The 17,917-nt window shown below is 43.9% G+C and overlaps 1 protein-coding gene across 1 annotated transcript; it reads left to right on the top strand.

Annotated features, from left to right (window-relative positions):
- The first annotated feature begins 14,494 nt into the window (after positions 1–14,494).
- Positions 14,495–17,730, top strand: LOC109757324 (GDP-Man:Man(3)GlcNAc(2)-PP-Dol alpha-1,2-mannosyltransferase). Its single transcript, XM_020316150.4, has 7 exons — positions 14,495–14,859; positions 15,210–15,496; positions 15,933–16,119; positions 16,293–16,361; positions 16,456–16,649; positions 16,728–16,837; positions 17,182–17,730. Exons 1-7 carry the CDS (start codon positions 14,557–14,559, stop codon positions 17,421–17,423), a joined length of 1,392 nt encoding a protein of 463 aa, XP_020171739.1. The 5' UTR covers positions 14,495–14,556; the 3' UTR covers positions 17,424–17,730.
- The last annotated feature ends 187 nt before the right edge of the window (positions 17,731–17,917 follow it).

Here is a 17,917-nt window from a genome sequence, read left to right on the forward strand (position 1 = left end):
AGTTACTCGTTCGTTTGCTCCGGAACTGGCCAGTTCCCAAGCTGCCTTCACACCTAACACTACTTCCGAAGCACTGCTGACACAGAAGGACTTGGCAAGGTCATATGAACCTCATGAGCATCAACACCAAGACGGTACCTGACCGAGTCAAGTTACAGTTGCATGCTCCTTTATATGTACTCTCACAGTTTGATGTGCACTAACACTTTCCATATTCGTTGTTGAACTAGCACCATGGCGCAAGCGGAAATAGACATCAGGGATAATGCTTGATGGATTAACAAAATCTAAAGGAGGAAGAATGGAGATCCATTTTGAGGCAAGTTAAAAAAAGCCACGTGATGCCACAGAGTCAGCCAAGTTAGTATCAGAGGCAGTCGTTGCCGTTAGGTGTCATGCACGTATCCTCCCAACGTGGATCCGGTACAGGAATGAGAAAGACAATACCCAGTTTAACACCTTCCTTGACCATTTATCCGTAAGTAATGTTATTCATCACAATTTGGAACATTGTCTTGCTCTGTCCCATACTTTCTAGCTTCCTCCTAATAAGACTCACATTCTTTTTTCAACGGATGAGGTTCAAGTTGGATCCGAAAGATGATGCAACTAAACAAGCATGCACTCATGTTTTCCAGTCTGCTCTGCGACAGTATCGGTACCACCTTAGAAAATCTCACTTTGAAGGCAAGGCTAACAATGAAATCGCCCAAACATCTCCAGTGGAATATATTACAGATGAAGACTGGACAGCCCTTGTTAAACACTGGTCTGATCCAAAGTATCAGGTAGGGTACATGTATTTGATCAGACCACATATTGAACTTGTATTTATGTATGTGCCTTACACGTGTATCTTCTTCTAGGCTAACTGTTTGAAGAACAAGACCAACCGTTCTAAAGTGAAATTCCAACCGATAGTAGGATCTCATAGCTATATTGCACACTGCGAGGCTCTTGTAAATAGCTGCTAGTTCCTTCTTTTTCTGTGCCATATTATCGTATCTATATTGACTTGTTCCAAATACAGAGGAAAGCCCGCGCGTACCAAAAAGAACCTGAACCGAATGTAGTGCAAATCTTCAAGGATTGCCACACCAGCAAGATGAAGGGCATGAGCACACGAGTTCAAGCCGTTGTTGTAAGTCCTTGCTCCTCCTGCCGTTGAACTGATTGGTATTGTGATGTGTTCATTTAACTACTTTGTTTGCAGCCAATGTTAGTTACTCTGTTCACTTTTATACACAGTTGTCTTAACGTATCATTTCACCTTACATGGTTTAAAAGAGATGAAGGATATTCTTTTGGTCTTGATCCATAATCTAGTTGTGATGTTCACGTGCGCACACAATGATACAATAGCCTGTTTGTTTTATATCTGTTTGCCCATGATATGAATGATGTCATACTATGTTCATCCTACTTTAAACCATGTCTCTTTATCCTTAGATGTCAATAAATGTGAGGAAATAGACAATACAGTAGGCATGCTACATGGACATATGTTCCGAAAGTGATTGTATTATGTAGTTGGCACTACAATACATGCTAATGTATTACAGTAGTTCACCAAAATAAGTTACGTATAAACGTGAAACCTACTTTGTTTGTTTTTTGTCTTAGTAGTAACTTATCTGGTACACTAATCTACAAGTTCAAACTTTCAGCAAGCTAGGAATAAATGATTCAACAGCCACAACCACCTGAAGGTGACGAGGCTACCACAGGCACAATGTCACCTCTTGTTGCAGTGCGTCCGTATCTCTCCACTAACAGTGCAAAAAGCACCTTCCTGCGTAATTCTGGGTTGGTTGTCAAGGTAACCTCGTCCAAATCGCCTACTGAACAAAATCTTCCGGCTAGACAGAGTGATATATCTGTGCTCCAGACACAAGTCCAATCCCTAATGGACATCGTTTCGGAAATAAGAATAGTGGTTGACAAATGCCGTCAAGATATGAATGGTTTTGAAACCAAACTATCAGACATTTGCTTCGTTGTTCAAGAGCAACCGCGGAAAAAAGGGGAAGATCATGCTGCTCCATTAGATTCTACATCCTGAAACATTAGCACTCAGGTCAAATGATCTGTGCTTCTATACATCTGATGGTGCTTTTATCTGCAAGGCCTGTAAACTTTGTGCCAACAGGCCTTTTGTTGTATGGTTGGAATTTATTTTGTTGTGATACAACATTTATGATGCTGCCAAAGGTTGCAGTAATTATGACACTATTTTTGTATAGTGTAGGTTTATCTTAGTAATGTATTCCGCCGAAAGCTTCGTAGGAGCCCAACATGCCAACATTCGTCGGGCCCATTCCAATTGGGCTAAAAACGATTATGGGCCGTAATTTGCATGTAGCCCACTAAAAATCTCTGGGCCTCAATCAACATAAGCTTTCATATTTTTCTGGTAGGCCTGTGCCCATAGTGGGCCTTTAACATGCCTAAACATAATTTGGGCCCTCAGTAACAATAGGCCGTTTACAGGTGTAAATATCTCGAGCCCATAAAAAACATGGGCCTTTAATAGGCCGAAAGTGAGATTGGGCCCTGATTGTGCCAAATAACCCACTGGTCATTAGCAGGCCAAAATGATGGCCCATTTACAATGCGGATCGTTCACAGGCCGAAATTCAGACGGGCCGTAAATGCGCCGACCTACTAAACGGGCCTTTAACAGGCTGGAAGTTCGGTCGGGCTTGATTAGTGTCAGTTTTATATGGGCTGTTAATAGGCCCGATGTGATGTTCGGCCACATATGGCCCATGAATTTCGTCCGACGTTAACAGGCCGAAAATCACAACAGGCTGAAAGTGGCCCAAATCTATAGTGGGCCTCTAACAGGCCGAATATCAGACATGGCCGAATATGACCCAAATCCTTCATGGTTGTTTATGGGCTGAAAGTTTCAATGGCCTATAAATGGGCCCAAATGAAGCAGGACCTTTAACAGGCCGGAAATACACCGGGCCATAATTCGGCCCAAACACTTAGCGGACTGTTAACGGGCCAGAAGTGACCATGGGCCGCGATGCCGACAAGTTTAGGACGGGCCGTTGACAGGCCGATCTGACACTAGCCGTACGGACCTTAGCTGGGAATGTTGGGCCTTTAGCTGGGCCGGCCCATTATGGTCTGCAAAATCTTGTGGGCCTTTAGCTGGGTCGGCCCATTATGGTCCATAAAATCTTGTGGGCCTTTTGTGGGGCCGGTCCATTTAATCTTTATGGGCCACTTTTAGGCCGATCCACGTGTAACCATATCATAGGCGCATCTCGCCCATTGGATGAGTGACACCTGCGCCAACGCAAAGCTGACATGTGGTTCCGTCAGCCAATGAGAATTTTACACGTGGAAAATCGGCATTGGTCGTGGCTGTTAGCGGGTTATCGGATCCAAAACCTGGCTCGATAGCTTAACGGCGACCCGTTATGATGGATGCCACGTGTCGTTTACCCTTGACAAAAGCACTTCCATGACGCGCCATTTATCGTCATGGAAGTGGACACTTCCGTGATGATAATTTTCGTAATGTCATGGAACACTTCTACGACAACACAGGTATGACTATCTTGATTCTGTCATAAAATCGTCATGGATGTACATGCATCACAGAAAACGTGACCTACTGTGACAAACACGTATCATCACAGAAGTGTATTTTTTTGTAGTGCGGGCGGCGATTGGAGTAGAGAGAGAGATGCATTTTTTGGAGAAAAAATCCCGTGTTGACTGAATATAACCAGAGCCCAGGTAGACCGGTTACTTTTTGTCAGAAATCACTTTTTTGTGAAGTAAGTGCTATAAAAAAGTAATAAAGTGGGGCCTTTCCATTTTTCATCCAAAGTAGACCATAGTGGATGCACACTGCCCAAGTTTAATGAATTTTCAAGCTTTATTTCTATATTTCATCCATTTACTGAATTTCTACAGATTTATCCGATTAGCTCTAATTTGAACTACAAGTGTCATGTATGTATGTCCTGAAAATTGGAAAATTCATTTTTACCTTTTGAATTGGTGGTGTAGGCACTGGGCACAACAAAAGTTGGAATTCCCAACAGTTTGGTAGGTCTAGTCAACCTTGCAAGTTTGACCTCATTTTGGAAAAAAAATCAAAGAAAATGAAAAAGCTTCAAAAAATGAAATCCTTATGCATGGAGCCCTGTTGTCTGAACTAGTTACTGAAAAATAATCATGGACTTGCAATATCACAATTTTGGGAAAAACATCACAAAATGGCCTATCTATACTATGAACTTGTATGGATTTCAATGCACATGCCCATCGTCATGGCCACATCCATGTCATACTTCATAATTACATGTCCAAATTTGGCACACCCATGGGTGTTACCATTGTGGATAATGTTAGCATAGCAATTATGTATATATATTTGGAATAAAAACATATTTTTTCCATTTTTCAAGTCCCAGAAATCACCTTTTTGTGAAGTAAGTGCTACAAAAAAGTAATAAAATTGGGTCCTTCCATTTTTCATCCAAAGTAGACCACAATGGATGCACATTGCCCAAGTTTCATGAATTTTCAAGCTTTATTTCTATATTTCATCCATTTACCGAATTTCTACATATTTATCCGAACTAGCTCAAATTTGAACTACAAGTGTCATGTATGTATGTCCTGAAAATTGGCAAAAAAATCATTTTTACCTTTTGAATTGGTGGTGTAGGCACTGGGCACAACAAAAGTTGAAATTCCCAATAGTTTAGTAGGTCTGGTCAACCTTGCAAGTTTGACCTCATTTTGAAAAAAAATCAAAGGAAATGAAAAAAGTCTCAAAAATGAAATCCTTGTGCATGGAGCCCTTTGTGTGAACTAGTTACTAGGAAAAATCATGGCTTGCAATGCCACAATTTAAAAAAAACGTCATATAATGGCCTATCTACTATGAGCTTGTATGGATTTCAACGCACATGCCCATTGTCATGGCCACATCGATGGCATAGTTCGTAATTACATGTCCAAATTTGGTATACCCATGGGTGTTACCATTGTATTTTGGGGTCAAAGGAAGGGTTTCGGGGTTTATCGGGCAATACCAGGTATTACCGATAAATAATATATATATGGAAAATGTTTCCAGAGATGTTAAATTAATAATAAAAGGCTCTAATAATAGTTGGGAGGCTTTTATATTTATATTAATATCAACGGGCTTTAAAAGGCCAAGAGGGTGGAGAGCTACTTGGGCCACTTGGGCCCAAATAGGTGGAGGCGCCCCCTTCCTCCTTGTAGAAGGAATGGGAGGCCAAATTGGAGGGGGGGGGGGGTCCCCCTCCTTGGCCGGCCAAAGGGAGAGGTTTTCCTCCCCTTGTGGCGCCCCCTCTCCCTTCCCTCCAACATATATATACTTGAGGACTTTGGCCCTTTTGGACACACAAGTTTTGGAGCCTCCTCTAGTTCATCTAGTTCTAGTTGGTCCAAGTTGACTAAACAGAGCTAGACCTAGTCCCTCTAATCCTCATAATTAGAAGCCCAGTGTGGTTCTAATCTCCCCCCTCCAATTATCTGGCAATGATTAGCTCTGGACAGTGAAGCAATGTCGGATCGTGAAGACTGTACGCTTGCAATCAAGTAGAGAGGCCATGCTTTCGGTCTTCTGTTCAATGGACCATTCGAGGGCGGTTCGCGGGATCGTCATCAACGGTTCGAGGGACTCCAAGTATGATCTACACCGACTCGTCTACTTTCGCTGTACTCCGGAGTCGGTAACAATTGTTGATCCAAACCCTATATGCATCTTCGTATTGCTCCCGATTGATCATAGGGCGATTTTTTTTGTTTTCTACTATGTTTCCCAACAAGGAGCCCCCGGGCTTAGTCTGTAAGTCCCTACTACTCGCGCTTACATCATGCTGAAGGGTTGGTTGTCCTACTGGTGCAGGGCTCATTGGTGGCAAGGCTGGCCGCTTTTGTAGTGCGACGACCGATATGGGTTGTCAGAGGTTTGTGGCCCTGATCGCCGTTATGACCTCTGGTCGTTCTACTGATTCTTGTGGGCACTAGCGGGTAGGGTGGTTGGCAGCGGATAAGGCGCTGTCAGTGCCTGCGAGCCTATCCCTTGAGCAAGAGATGTTATCATGAAGTTTCATCATCCCGTGGAGTATGTGGGTAAGGCTGGCCGAGAGTTTGGGATCTCCTGGCGTAGCCTGGAGCTGGTCCGCCTGTGATGTCGTTGTTTGGAGGTCGCGAGCTGGAGTTGGTGGTGGTGCAGCCTTGTCAGCTGGTTCATTCCTATGCCTTGCACTCATCCGAGGTTAACGAGATTGTTGATGATATTCCGCGGTTACCGAGGGGCGCGACATAGGCGTTCTTGTGTTACCGCCTTCCAACGCGCCTCGCACGCTGAGGCCTCCAGTGACCTTTGCTGGAGTGTGAGCTGCGCGTTTAGTTGGGACACGCGGATGGCCCCCAGTGTCCTAGACGTCAGTCAGTGCCAGTGATGGGCGTTGTGAGGTAATTCAAGGCGTATCCTTTTATGGGCGACAACGTGGATGCCGCATTCCTTAAGGCCGTCGTAGTTGTGGGGAATCCCGACGGTGAGCTTACTGGGAGGCCCGTGTCAACCTGCTGCTAGGGTATTGCGATGGGGTCGGTGGGTGGTTGCATCATGACGGCCATCGACCCCGACGCAGGCAGGTGTGAGGAGGTGGGCCATGTCTTTACTACTGCCTGTGGTACTCTCATGGTTGGTTTCGTTATCATAATTTGATGGAGGAAGATTGCCGGTGGAGCTTCTGACTAAGATGTCTCCTGGTCGGTGGTGTCAGCGGCCTCTAAGCTTGGGGGGATTCTGATTCTCCCTAGAGGTCGGAGTAGGTGACTTGGTTGATGGGTTGAGGGCCGATGTTTTTGTCCTCGTCCGTGAGGCAGAGTGGTCCCTCATCGCAGCTTTCATTGTCCGAGGTCGAGATGATGTCAAATAGATTGGTGTCATTGCTAGTGTTGAGGTCGGCAATGAGGCAATCTTCTGGTGTGTGGACGAGGCGCCAATTGCCGCAGACCATCGTGACGAGTTGGATGGTTGGTTCCGGCTCCTCCGGGTATGTGTGACTGAGGTGACCCTTGGTTCCCGCTGATCCTGTCGCTGATGCATGCCCTCCAGATCAGGTGCAACCGCTGTGGGTTCTTGCTGGAGATCCTGTAGTAATAGGGTGGGTCGGTGGGTTGATGTTGACCCGACCCATCTCGTTGACGATGAAGATGAGGGAGCTAAACAATGGGCTCATTCCCGGCGAGAGGTCATCGGGGGACGAAACAGATCTGGCCCAAGATCAGTTTCTAGCCAACTCCGCTTGTGCTTGGCGCGCCAACTGGCGATGCAAAATACCGTTAGATCCCTTGGTAGGGATCCGGGCGCAGCTAGAAGTCTTAGATTGGAGGTCTCACAAAGGGTTTATCTAGGTTCGGGCATCCGGAGAGTAAACCCTACGTCCTGCTTGTTTTTGTTATTCATGATGGATGGATACCTTGTGTGAGGGGTTACAATGCTGTATGAGATTGCTACCGAGAGTTTGTCTATCTAAGAATAGATAATCCAGAGAGATCCCTGACCTTCCTTTATATAGGAAGGAAGGTCTAAGGTTTACATGGCGGTAGATGCGATCTTGGGCGTCGTCGCCCTTAGCCTTGGAGGGCACGAAGGTCCCCATCGCTCCCTAGGGCTTCTTCCTTGTATTGGGCCAAGTGGGCCCCTTGTAGACGTCAAGGTCGTGCTCCCTCGAGAGAGCCACCCCTGGTGCAGAGCACCGTCACTATGACTCAAATCAATGAAAAGAAACGCTGGAAAATCTCTCTTCGCTCGTTCTTTATCCGAGGGGAATAAAACCATCGTGTGCCATATATAAGAATATCTGAAATGCTCAACGCACGCGGTTAGTCCGCAAAGTGCAGTGTCATCAACATCAAAACCAACTAAAGAGAGATATGCCCTAATAGCCTTCCCTGTCGAATTACCCAGAACTCAAAACCCAAAGCCTACTATATTGTTCTAGAGTTCCATTTTTTCTTCCTAGATCGCTTGAAGTTTAGACTTCCTGCGGTTTCATTAGCTGTTGCCGCCCCCGTCGCAAGGGATTTTGTGGCCCCTTGCTTCCGGCTGCCATCTTGGCACTAAGAGGTGGGGTGACCTCACATCTTCAAGAGTTTTATGTTTTTCGTCATCGTATTTTGTGAGAATAAATTTACTCGTATTTTTTACGGTGCCATGACGTTAGAGAACTTTCTGTCATTGCAGATCCGATTTTTCGGATCTGATAAGTTTATGTTATGGTGTCAAACTTTTTTTGTTGGATTGATTATTTGTGAAGTTGAAATCTTTCATCGACACAATGGTGAATATATTGTGATCCGACGTCATGCACTTCTAGGGGATCATCCCTTGCCCAAGTACGTTCATGATCAAGGTTGGATGGGCGAGTCAAGGGGTTTTCAAAATCCATTATTGATAATGTTTGTGCGGGTAAAAAAGTGACAAAATTGTTGCTCCAGTCCAATTGCAGACTCTTTGCCCAAGTCTTTGGAGTATTTCTACAAGTAAAGATTGATACATCGAAGAAGGTGTTTCCAACAGATTTTATTGTAATTCTTAGTCATAAGAGTTACTTTGTATTTTTCTTGGATTTTACAGTGTTGTTTTGCACCCGAGCTCACATGAGCTCGGGTGAACAATAAAATCCAAAAAAATGTTAAACAAAATTTTAAAAATTTGTTTTTTTGGCATTAAATATTGATATTTTTTCAACATGCATGCAAAACTTCGCTAGGAAACCACAGATCAATTTTGTTTTTTGCCCACACCTACACGAATGTGATTTCATAGCGAACTGTGCACACGTGTTGGAAAAACATCAATGTTGCTTGCAATAATATTCAGATTTTTTTCAACATTTTTTTTCAGATTTTACTGTTGAGCTCAGACCGCTCAAAGAATAACAGTTGTGTCCAAGTGAAAAAAAAGAAAAACTATACTGTTCTCGAACCCCTCAAAGAAAAACTATGAGTAAAATGCAAGCACGGTCCTAATTCTTTCCCAAAAGTGTTGATTGGGTCCTAATTCTTTCAAAATGCACATCTGGGTCCTAATTCTTTCTAAGTTGTTCGTCCGAGGTCCTAATTTCGTCTGACCGCCGCTGACCAGCTCGCGTGGCGCTTTGACCGCCGCCACATCGACTCGAGGGCCCACGCGGGATAACGACCAGCCGTGCGTTTTTTCAAAAGAGTCCCCCAACCCTAATCTCTCCGCAGCCATAGTCCTTTTCCTCTCCTCTTCTCCACCTCTCTCTGCTCTGGCGAAACAGGGGAGATCGATGGCGGTGGTCCGTTGAGAAGAGGCAGGCGGCCATCGCAGGCGCTTGTCCAGCGGCGGCGCCGCTAGGATGGCGCCCGTGCATCGGCGACCCGGAGATCCTCCTCCGCGATACGGTCAGTGTGGTGCCCGTAACCCTAACCCTGAATCCTCTTTTTTTGCGGATTCTGATTTAGCTCGAATCGATGGTAGTATTTGACTGAATCCCTCGATACCTAGGACCACAAGAGGAGGTTTTTACCGTAGAAATCAACTATGCTGGATTTTTCTGCGGATTTGGCCGATCGAAGACGTATGTCGATGGGAAAGTTGCTCTGTTCGATGGTTGTGAAGTAGATACATGGTCTCCTCTCTGTCTCACTGATTTTATGCAGCAACTGGGATATAGTGACCAGGTTACTGCCTGGAAAGAATTTAGGCGATGGACTGCGGATTGTGGACTGTGACACTGACACTTTGCACATGACAACAGTTGTTCCAAAATTCCAGTACTTTCAGTTGTTTGTTGATCACAAAGACATGGCCTTTGACAATGTAATTGATGATATTCATGTTAGTGGTACACCTGAGCTACCTCCTGTACTAAGCCCTAAATCTCCTGGGTTTAGCAGTGGAATAAGAGGAAGTCCCAGGTTTAAGGTGAAAGCTCATAAAGGCAGACTGAACCAATTTAATGCAGGCAACAACAATGAAGGGAGTAGAAGTGTTCCACCAGTGGGACAAAATGTTGGACATGAGCTTAGAAGAAGCAGGAGGAAACTTGTGGTAGAAGAAGAAATCCCCAATGAAAATGACGGTGACAGTGACAGTGATGACAGTGAATGGGATTCAGACTGGGTCGACTCTGACAATGAAGTAGGCAAAGATGATGATGATCTATATGAAGAATGGGTTGATGAAAAATTTGAGAAGAAGAAAAAGAAGAAATCTGAATGGGAGCAGGACACTGACTATGATACAGATGAACTGCAGGAGCTACAAGATCCAGAGCTTGAAGATAGTGATTCAGCAGAGGAAGTGGAAGTAGTAGATGCACAAGGAAGGAAAAAAATGAAAAATAAAGTGAAGCTGAAAAGGTGGAGGCCTGAGAACATGAAAGAAGTCAGTTTTCACATAGGCATGGTGTTCTTGTCTGTCATTGAATTAAGAGCAGCAATTCAAGAGTACATTGTGAAGCAGAGAGTGCAAATTCATTACATAAAGAATGATAAGCAGAGGATAAGGGCAGGTTGTGTTGGAGATTGTCCCTGGTTCTTACTTGCTGCACCTGACAGCAGGACCAAAGCATGGGTTGTGAAGAAGTATGTGGGTGAGCATACATGTGAAAGAGAGTGGGAACTCAAGCAATTTACAGCAAGATATTTGGCTAGCAAGTATGTGGAAACATTTAGAGAAGATGAGAAGATGACACTGCAGAACTTTGGCAGACTTGTTCAGTTGGACTACAACATGCAACCTACTAGAAGTAAGCTAGCTAGAGCAAGGAGGATTGCACTAAAGAAAATTCATGGAGATGAACTTGAGCAGTATAATTTACTGTGGGACTTTGCAGCTGAAATCAGAAGATCAAACCCCGGAGTACCATGTTTGTGAATGCAAACAATGGAAAGTTTGAGAACTGCTACATGGCCTAAGATGCATGCAAAAGGGGTTTTCTGCTGGCTTGTAGGCCCATTATATGCATTGATGGGTGTCACATTAAGAACAAGTATGGTGGAGTGATGCTGACAACTATTGGAGTTGATCCTAACGATTGTATCTTTCCCATTGCAATTGCCATAGTAGAAGTGGAAGATACTGTCACATGGAAGTGGTTCTTGAACACACTGAAGGAGGATTTGAACATACAAAACACAGCACCATGGACATTGATGAGTGATAGGCAGAAGGTAGTAAGAACATTGCATATTATCATACTGTAGCATTTCATATTATCATACTGTAGCATTTCATATTATCATACTGTAGCATTTCATATTATCATACTGTAGCTATTCATATTATCATACTGTAGCATTTCATTTGTTTATTCTACAATGTATGTAGGGATTGATCAATGCTTTCAATGCAATATTTCCTCATGCACAACATAGATTTTGTGTGAGGCATCTGCATCAAAACTTTGCAAAGAACTGGAAAGGTGATGTATTCAAGAATAAATTGTGGCAAATTGCAAGAGCTACACATGAGGCAGACTGGAAGAAGTACATGCAAGAGATGAAAGAGCTGGACCAGGGGGCCTATGAGTACTTGGATGCAATTGACCCAAGGCAGTGGTGCAAGGCCTATTTCCATGAACTCGCAAAGTGTGATTTGCTTCTGAACAACAGCTGTGAAGTGTTCAACAAGTAAGTGGTAGTACTATATCATTTAAATTGTCATACTGCATCCTTTCATACTGTTGGAACTGTACCATTTCATATTGTCAGTACTGTAGCATTTCATTTGTTCTAACTGTAGTGATTTCATAGGTATATACTTGATGCCAGAGAAATGCCTATAGTTACTTGTCTTAAGAAGATCAAGGACCAATTAATGACTAGGTTTTATAGCAAGAATCTGGAATCTGAGGAGATGTGTGGTCAAATTTGTCCCAAAATTAGAAAGAAACTAGACAAAAATATTAACATGTCCAACAACTGCACTGCATTACCAGCTGGACAACACATATTTCATGTTATGGGCATGGTTGGGGAGTATGATGTGAACATACAGAAGGAGGAGTGCTCTTGTAGGGCATGGTAGCTCTTTGGAATTCCATGTAGACATGGAGTTGCATGTTTAAGACATGAAAGAATTAAACTAGAGGATGTTGTCAACAAGTGCTACAACATTGATGCTTTCAAAGCTGCTTATGGCAAGATCATAATGCCATGTAGTGATCCTAGAGTGTGGCCTAAAACTAATGGGCCTCAAATGCTGCCACCAAGCTATGAGAAGAAAGTTGGTAGGCCTGGAAAGAAGAGAAAGAAGAACCCACTAGAGGAGGACAATGGAACTAGGATGAGCAGACATGGCATTATTGGGCACTGCAGTGTGTGCAATCAACCAGGACACAACAAAAGAAAGTGCCCTGAACTAGGTAGAGGACAACCAACAACAACACAAGATCCTAGAGCAGCACATGAGGTAGGAGCAGAACAGGAGCCAGCATCAAAAGAGGCAGCAACAGAACATGATCCAGCAGCAGAACATGCAGCAACAGAACATGTGCCAACAACAGAAGATGAGCCAGCAGTACAAGAACATGTGCCAATTCAGGTTGTGCTTCCAGAAACACAACAAAGAACTAAACTACCAGTTAAGAGAAGGCCCAGTTGCAAGGTGCATTTCCCTTAAATGTTTCCCTTAACTATTGACAGATTTCTGAAATTGCAATGCTCAACAACATTTCTGATTTTTTTTTGCAGAAAAAGGCATGTCCACAAGTGGGCAGAAGTACATCTAATATGATATCTTCTTCTATGACTTATGATCTTGCTTCATCTACTGTGATTGAGATTTTACAGGACCAAGTGAGAGCTTTTTATTCAAATGCAATGTTAATAAATGCAATGCCATCTGTTCTTCCAGAAATTCACCTACATTACTAACTACATGTCTGGTTGGTTTGTAGGCTATAGCTACTCAACAATCTCAAACAGCAGTGCCAGCTCCTCTACCAGAAAGCCAGTTCATTGCAAACTGCGGAGATGCCCTGCCACCTCCAAGAAGCCATATTACTGCTACACTAGGTTTGAAGAGAAGGAAGAAAGTGAATAAAACTAAGGAGAACAAAGCCCCAACAACTCAGAAGTGAAGATCTACAAAGGTGTTATGGAAAGAAGCAGTGTAGGATGTTTTTCTTTTGCTTAGGAAACAAGATGGTTTGTAATGAAACCTCATGCTGAGATGTGGCTTTGGGTTTCACACAAACCATGGAAATGTAATGCTATTTCCTACTTTTGTTGCACAACTTCAAGACCTTGTAATGTTGAATCCATCTATCTATCTTTCAGACTGCTTTTAAGTTCAATTACTAGTAAAAGAAAGGCCTTGTATATTACTGTTTATTTGTGCTGTCAATGCTAGTAAAAATTGCTGCCAAAGTACAGAAAAACAACCAAAATGCTGCCAAATTTTAGTTCAATTTCATTGCAACAGTACATGATCAACATCTGGATACACCAACAAGCATTGAACACTGGATACATCATACTACCACATCACTTCTTAAATCCTACATACACCACTACTACAATCAGTACAACAAGTGCACTGAGAATACTCCTACATAGAAAAATGAGCTCATTCATCTTTTGAATTGCTTCTGCATACACCACAGTCTCAACAGTGCTCTGCTTTGCTCCTGCACATTCCTCTTGCACCTCTGTTTCTTCACTTGCAATGACACCAGTCGAATCAAAACTACTCAATGCAGGACTGACGTACCCACCTCTCACCAAAAAATCAAAATAGTTGTCTGGTCCATCTTCCCAATAATAATGTTGGCAAGGATTTGGTGGAATCTGACAGAAATTGAGTAAAAAAATTCAGCCAAAAAGAAACACAGAAACATCAAATCGATCACTTGTAGAAGATATTACATGGTGATTGGGGCACTTGTAGAAAATCCTGCCAGGATTTGCCTCCGATTTTGACACAAGACGAATTGTAGATCGAATGCGGCAGCTAGGGCATGGTACCAACGGCAGCATACCCGCTTGGGTCGGCGATGAGATGGGCGGCGAGAAAAGGGCTAATGCCGGAGGTGGAGGAGGCGCTTGGGCAGCCTTCTTCCCGCGGTGCTTCACGGCAAACGAGCTAGCGGCGGCGGACATGGCGGTGACGGCGCGGCGCCAAAGAGAGGGAGAGAGCGAGCAGAAGACCTAGGGACCGGGAACGAGGAAAGCATAAACTCCAGGGGCCAAACTGCTTAAATTCCCAACCTCCAACCGCGGGAAATCTCCCGTGTGGGCCCTCGAGTCGACGTGGCGGCGGTCAAAGCGCCACGCGAGCTGGTCAGCGGTGGTCAGACGAAATTAGGACCTCGGGTGAACAACTTAGAAAAAATTAGGACCCAGATGTGCATTTAAAAAAAATTAGGACCCAATCGACACTTTTGGAAAAGAACTCTTGCATTTTACTCAAAAACTATACCCCTGAAAAAAAAACTATACCCCCTGAAAAAAAAACTATACTGTTCTCGAAGTCCGACCGACCCAGACTTTGGCGTCGCATCCATGGCGATCTTCGCTGGCCTTCTCACCTTCGTCTCCACCCTCCTCGCTCTCGCCCTCCGGCACCTCTTGCGCCTCCTGCGCAGCCGCGCGCCCGACCCCGCGGCCGCGGCGGGGTTCTTCCACCCGTACACCAACGACGGCGGTGGCGGGGAGCGCGTGCTCTGGTGCGCCGTGCGCGCCGTCCAGGACCTCTGCCCCGACCTCCCCTGCGCCGTCTTCACCGGCGACGCGGACGCGTCCCCCGATGGACTCGCCGCCCGCGCGCTCGATCGCTTCGGTGTCCGCCTCCTCCGCCCGCCGCAGGTACGGCACGGCCCCATGGAGCGCAGTTTCTTGCGTAGTAGAAATTGGATCTCGGGAGACGGTCCTAGTCGTAGCTGCTTTGCTTCTTGCAAATTGAGCTTGCTTTAGTTCTGCAATGGACCCTCTTGCCGTTCTGATTGCTTTTTCTTGTAAATTTTTATCTGGACGACCTCCCGGTTAGTTTAACACTGCATTCTACTTCTGTTATGAAATGAGAAAAATGCAGTCTAGTGCTGTAGTACTACTTAACATAATGACATACTACTGCAAGTCTGCATTCAATTGGAACTTAATCAAAACAAATGTGGTGTACTGGCAAGAGCATTAAAATGTCTGAACTGCATTTTCAGGTCGTTTATTTGAACAAGAGAAAGTGGATCGAAGCAAGCACATATCCGCGCTTCACAATGATCGGGCAAAGTCTTGGCTCAGTATATCTCGCATGGGAGGCTCTTAACAAATTCACCCCGCAGTTTTACTTTGATACAAGTGGCTATGCTTTTACGTATCCACTGGCTTGGCTGTTTGGTTGCAAGGTCCTCTGCTACACTCATTATCCCACGATCAGTTCTGATATGGCCGAACGTGTTAAGCAGCGCAAATCAATGTACAATAACAACTCTCTTATCTCTGGAAGGTATGGGAACAATTTTAGATTCAATTCCTTTTATTGGAGTATCGTAATTTGGAAAACAGTGGTGCATTATTGTATCTGGGAGTTTAAAATCTTACTGTGCATGATCAAAAGAATGTCCAAAAACGTGTTACTTAAACATGCATGTTCTCTTGGCCCAGTCTATGATATGGTCAGTGTTCTTGACATATGTTTCTTTCCTCTATTGATATAGTCTGAATTAACAGGATTGTGCGTCGACAAAAGAATAATATTCTTTATATTTTCAATAGCATGTATCAATGATATCAACCATGCAAAACTAATTGGATGTTCTTTTGGTTGTAGCATTTGGTTATCTCGATGCAAAGTTCTGTACTAATTCGATGTTCTTTTGGCTGTAGCATTTGGTTATCTCGATGCAAAGTTCTGTACTAATTGGATGTTCTTTTGGCTGTAGCATTTGGTTGTCTCGATGCAAAGTTCTGTACTACACCATATTCAGTTGGTTGTATGGTTTAGTTGGTTCCTGTGCACATCTTGTGATGGTGAATTCCTCATGGACAAGATCCCATATTGTAAATATTTGGAAAGTCCCAGAGCGTACTAAGAGGGTATACCCTCCATGCGATACTTCCGCCCTGCAGGTATGTCTAGATTCCCATCAGTCACAATCAATTATGTGCTGTGATCATGTGAACACGTTATGAATGCAAGTCATCGACTAAAATTACTTCGGCATTCTTGTTGTTAGGCTAAAATCTAATTACACAAAAAGATTTGGTTTGTACTCACAATAAACATTTGATGAATAAAATAGATGCTTCCCCTGGAAAGATCAACTACACCTCCTGTTCTTATATCAGTTGCACAGTTCCGTCCTGAAAAGGTATGTCAACTTACTATTGCAACAAAATCTGTTACAAGATCTTACAGTTCACTCACTAAAGTAGCTCTACCCTTTTGCTCTCTGCTCTCCTCAGGCTCATGGTCTTCAGTTGGAGGCATTTGCACTTGCTCTTGAAAGGCTAGATTCAGACTTTCTTAAGCCAAAACTTCAATTTGCTGGCAGTTGCCGGAATAAAGAGGATCTGGAAAGATTACAAAAGCTTAAGGACAGATCTGTGGAGCTTCACATAGATGAGCTTGTAGAGTTCCACCAGGATATCTCTTACAGGTCTTGGTTTTGAAACTACAGCTAGAAACCACCTTTTCTTTGTCTAGTAATTAACAGGTATATTATTGCATGAAACAGAGACCTGGTACAGCTTCTTGGTGGTGCAATTTGTGGGCTCCATTCAATGACAGATGAGCATTTTGGAATAAGTGTCGTCGAGTACATGGCTGCTGGTGCTATTCCAATTGGTGAGTAACTGAGCAAGTATCCTATTGATCTCTGGTTGATGTCCTCAACTTCACTTTCCAAAGGATGCTATGCATGCTTTGCACTATAGCTGTTTCGTTCGAAGTTTTGGGTTACAGATTGCAATTATTGTAAAAACATTACATTTTTCTTTGCTGTGAACAACAAATCCCTCTTTGAATGTACTCCACATTGCAATTTTTGGGTGTCAAAGGTAAGGCAAAGATGAATTTCTAGAACCATGACCGAATGATGCTGCACTTGGAGCTGATCATGCTGACTTTTTTTTTTGCGGGGGTGATCATGCTGACATTGAACATTTAATAACATTGCCTACTTTTTGCAGCCCATAAATCTGCAGGACCAATGATGGATATTGTGCTAGAGGAGGACAGCCGGGAGACAGGGTTTCTGGCCTCCAGGAAGGAAGAATTTGCGGAGGCAATCCTCAAGGTCTTGAGGATGCCGGAGCCAGAGAGGCGAGAAATGGCGGCAGCAGCACGGAAGCGTGCTCAAAGGTTTTCAGAGCAGAAGTTTCATGAAGATTTCACTAAGGCGGTTCGCCCAGTTTTATTAGGACGCTCATAGCCTTTTGCTCTTATAGCCAAAAACATTAACAAGTTCAGCATGATGGAGATTCTGAGGTTTGAGTGCATCTGCAAAGTTCTAGCTTGAGCTTTTCCAGATTATCAGTGTTAGTTTTGTGTATCACACACACTGTTGTATAGAGAAGAGCAAAAGAATGATATGATAAACTCTTGACTGTTTCTTTGGCACTATACTAGTACTGTATATTTTGACCACAATATCTGAACTTGAGGAATTCAACTCCATGCATGAACAGATTTCTAAAGTTATCCACATGAGAAAATTAAGTGTGGAAAGATTCTTGTAAGCCTCATCTGTGCATTCTTGCTGACGCCTGTTGGTGGCCTTGAGGTTGAAGAGTGGTGTCCATGGGAAAACTGGTACTTGTGCCATGTATGACAAAAGGGGTTAGGACCCCACCCTCTCAACTCCGGCTAAGCGCCGGCGGTGGCGGCTCTGGAGGGGATGCAACGGTGACGAAGGCTCTGTTCTCT

The sequence above is a fragment of the Aegilops tauschii genome, chromosome 5 (genome assembly GCF_002575655.3).
Source record: "Aegilops tauschii subsp. strangulata cultivar AL8/78 chromosome 5, Aet v6.0, whole genome shotgun sequence".
Lineage (NCBI taxonomy): Eukaryota > Viridiplantae > Streptophyta > Magnoliopsida > Poales > Poaceae > Aegilops > Aegilops tauschii.

Excerpts from the sequence above, each read along its gene's own strand:
- LOC109757324 (XM_020316150.4), top strand. The coding sequence starts at position 14,557 with ATGGCGATCTTCGCTGGCCTTCTCACCTTCGTCTCCACCCTCCTCGCT. Across the intron at positions 16,362-16,455 it reads CACAGTTCCGTCCTGAAAAG|GCTCATGGTCTTCAGTTGGA; the intron begins GTATGTCAACTT and ends TGCTCTCCTCAG. Across the intron at positions 16,650-16,727 it reads CACCAGGATATCTCTTACAG|AGACCTGGTACAGCTTCTTG; the intron begins GTCTTGGTTTTG and ends TGCATGAAACAG.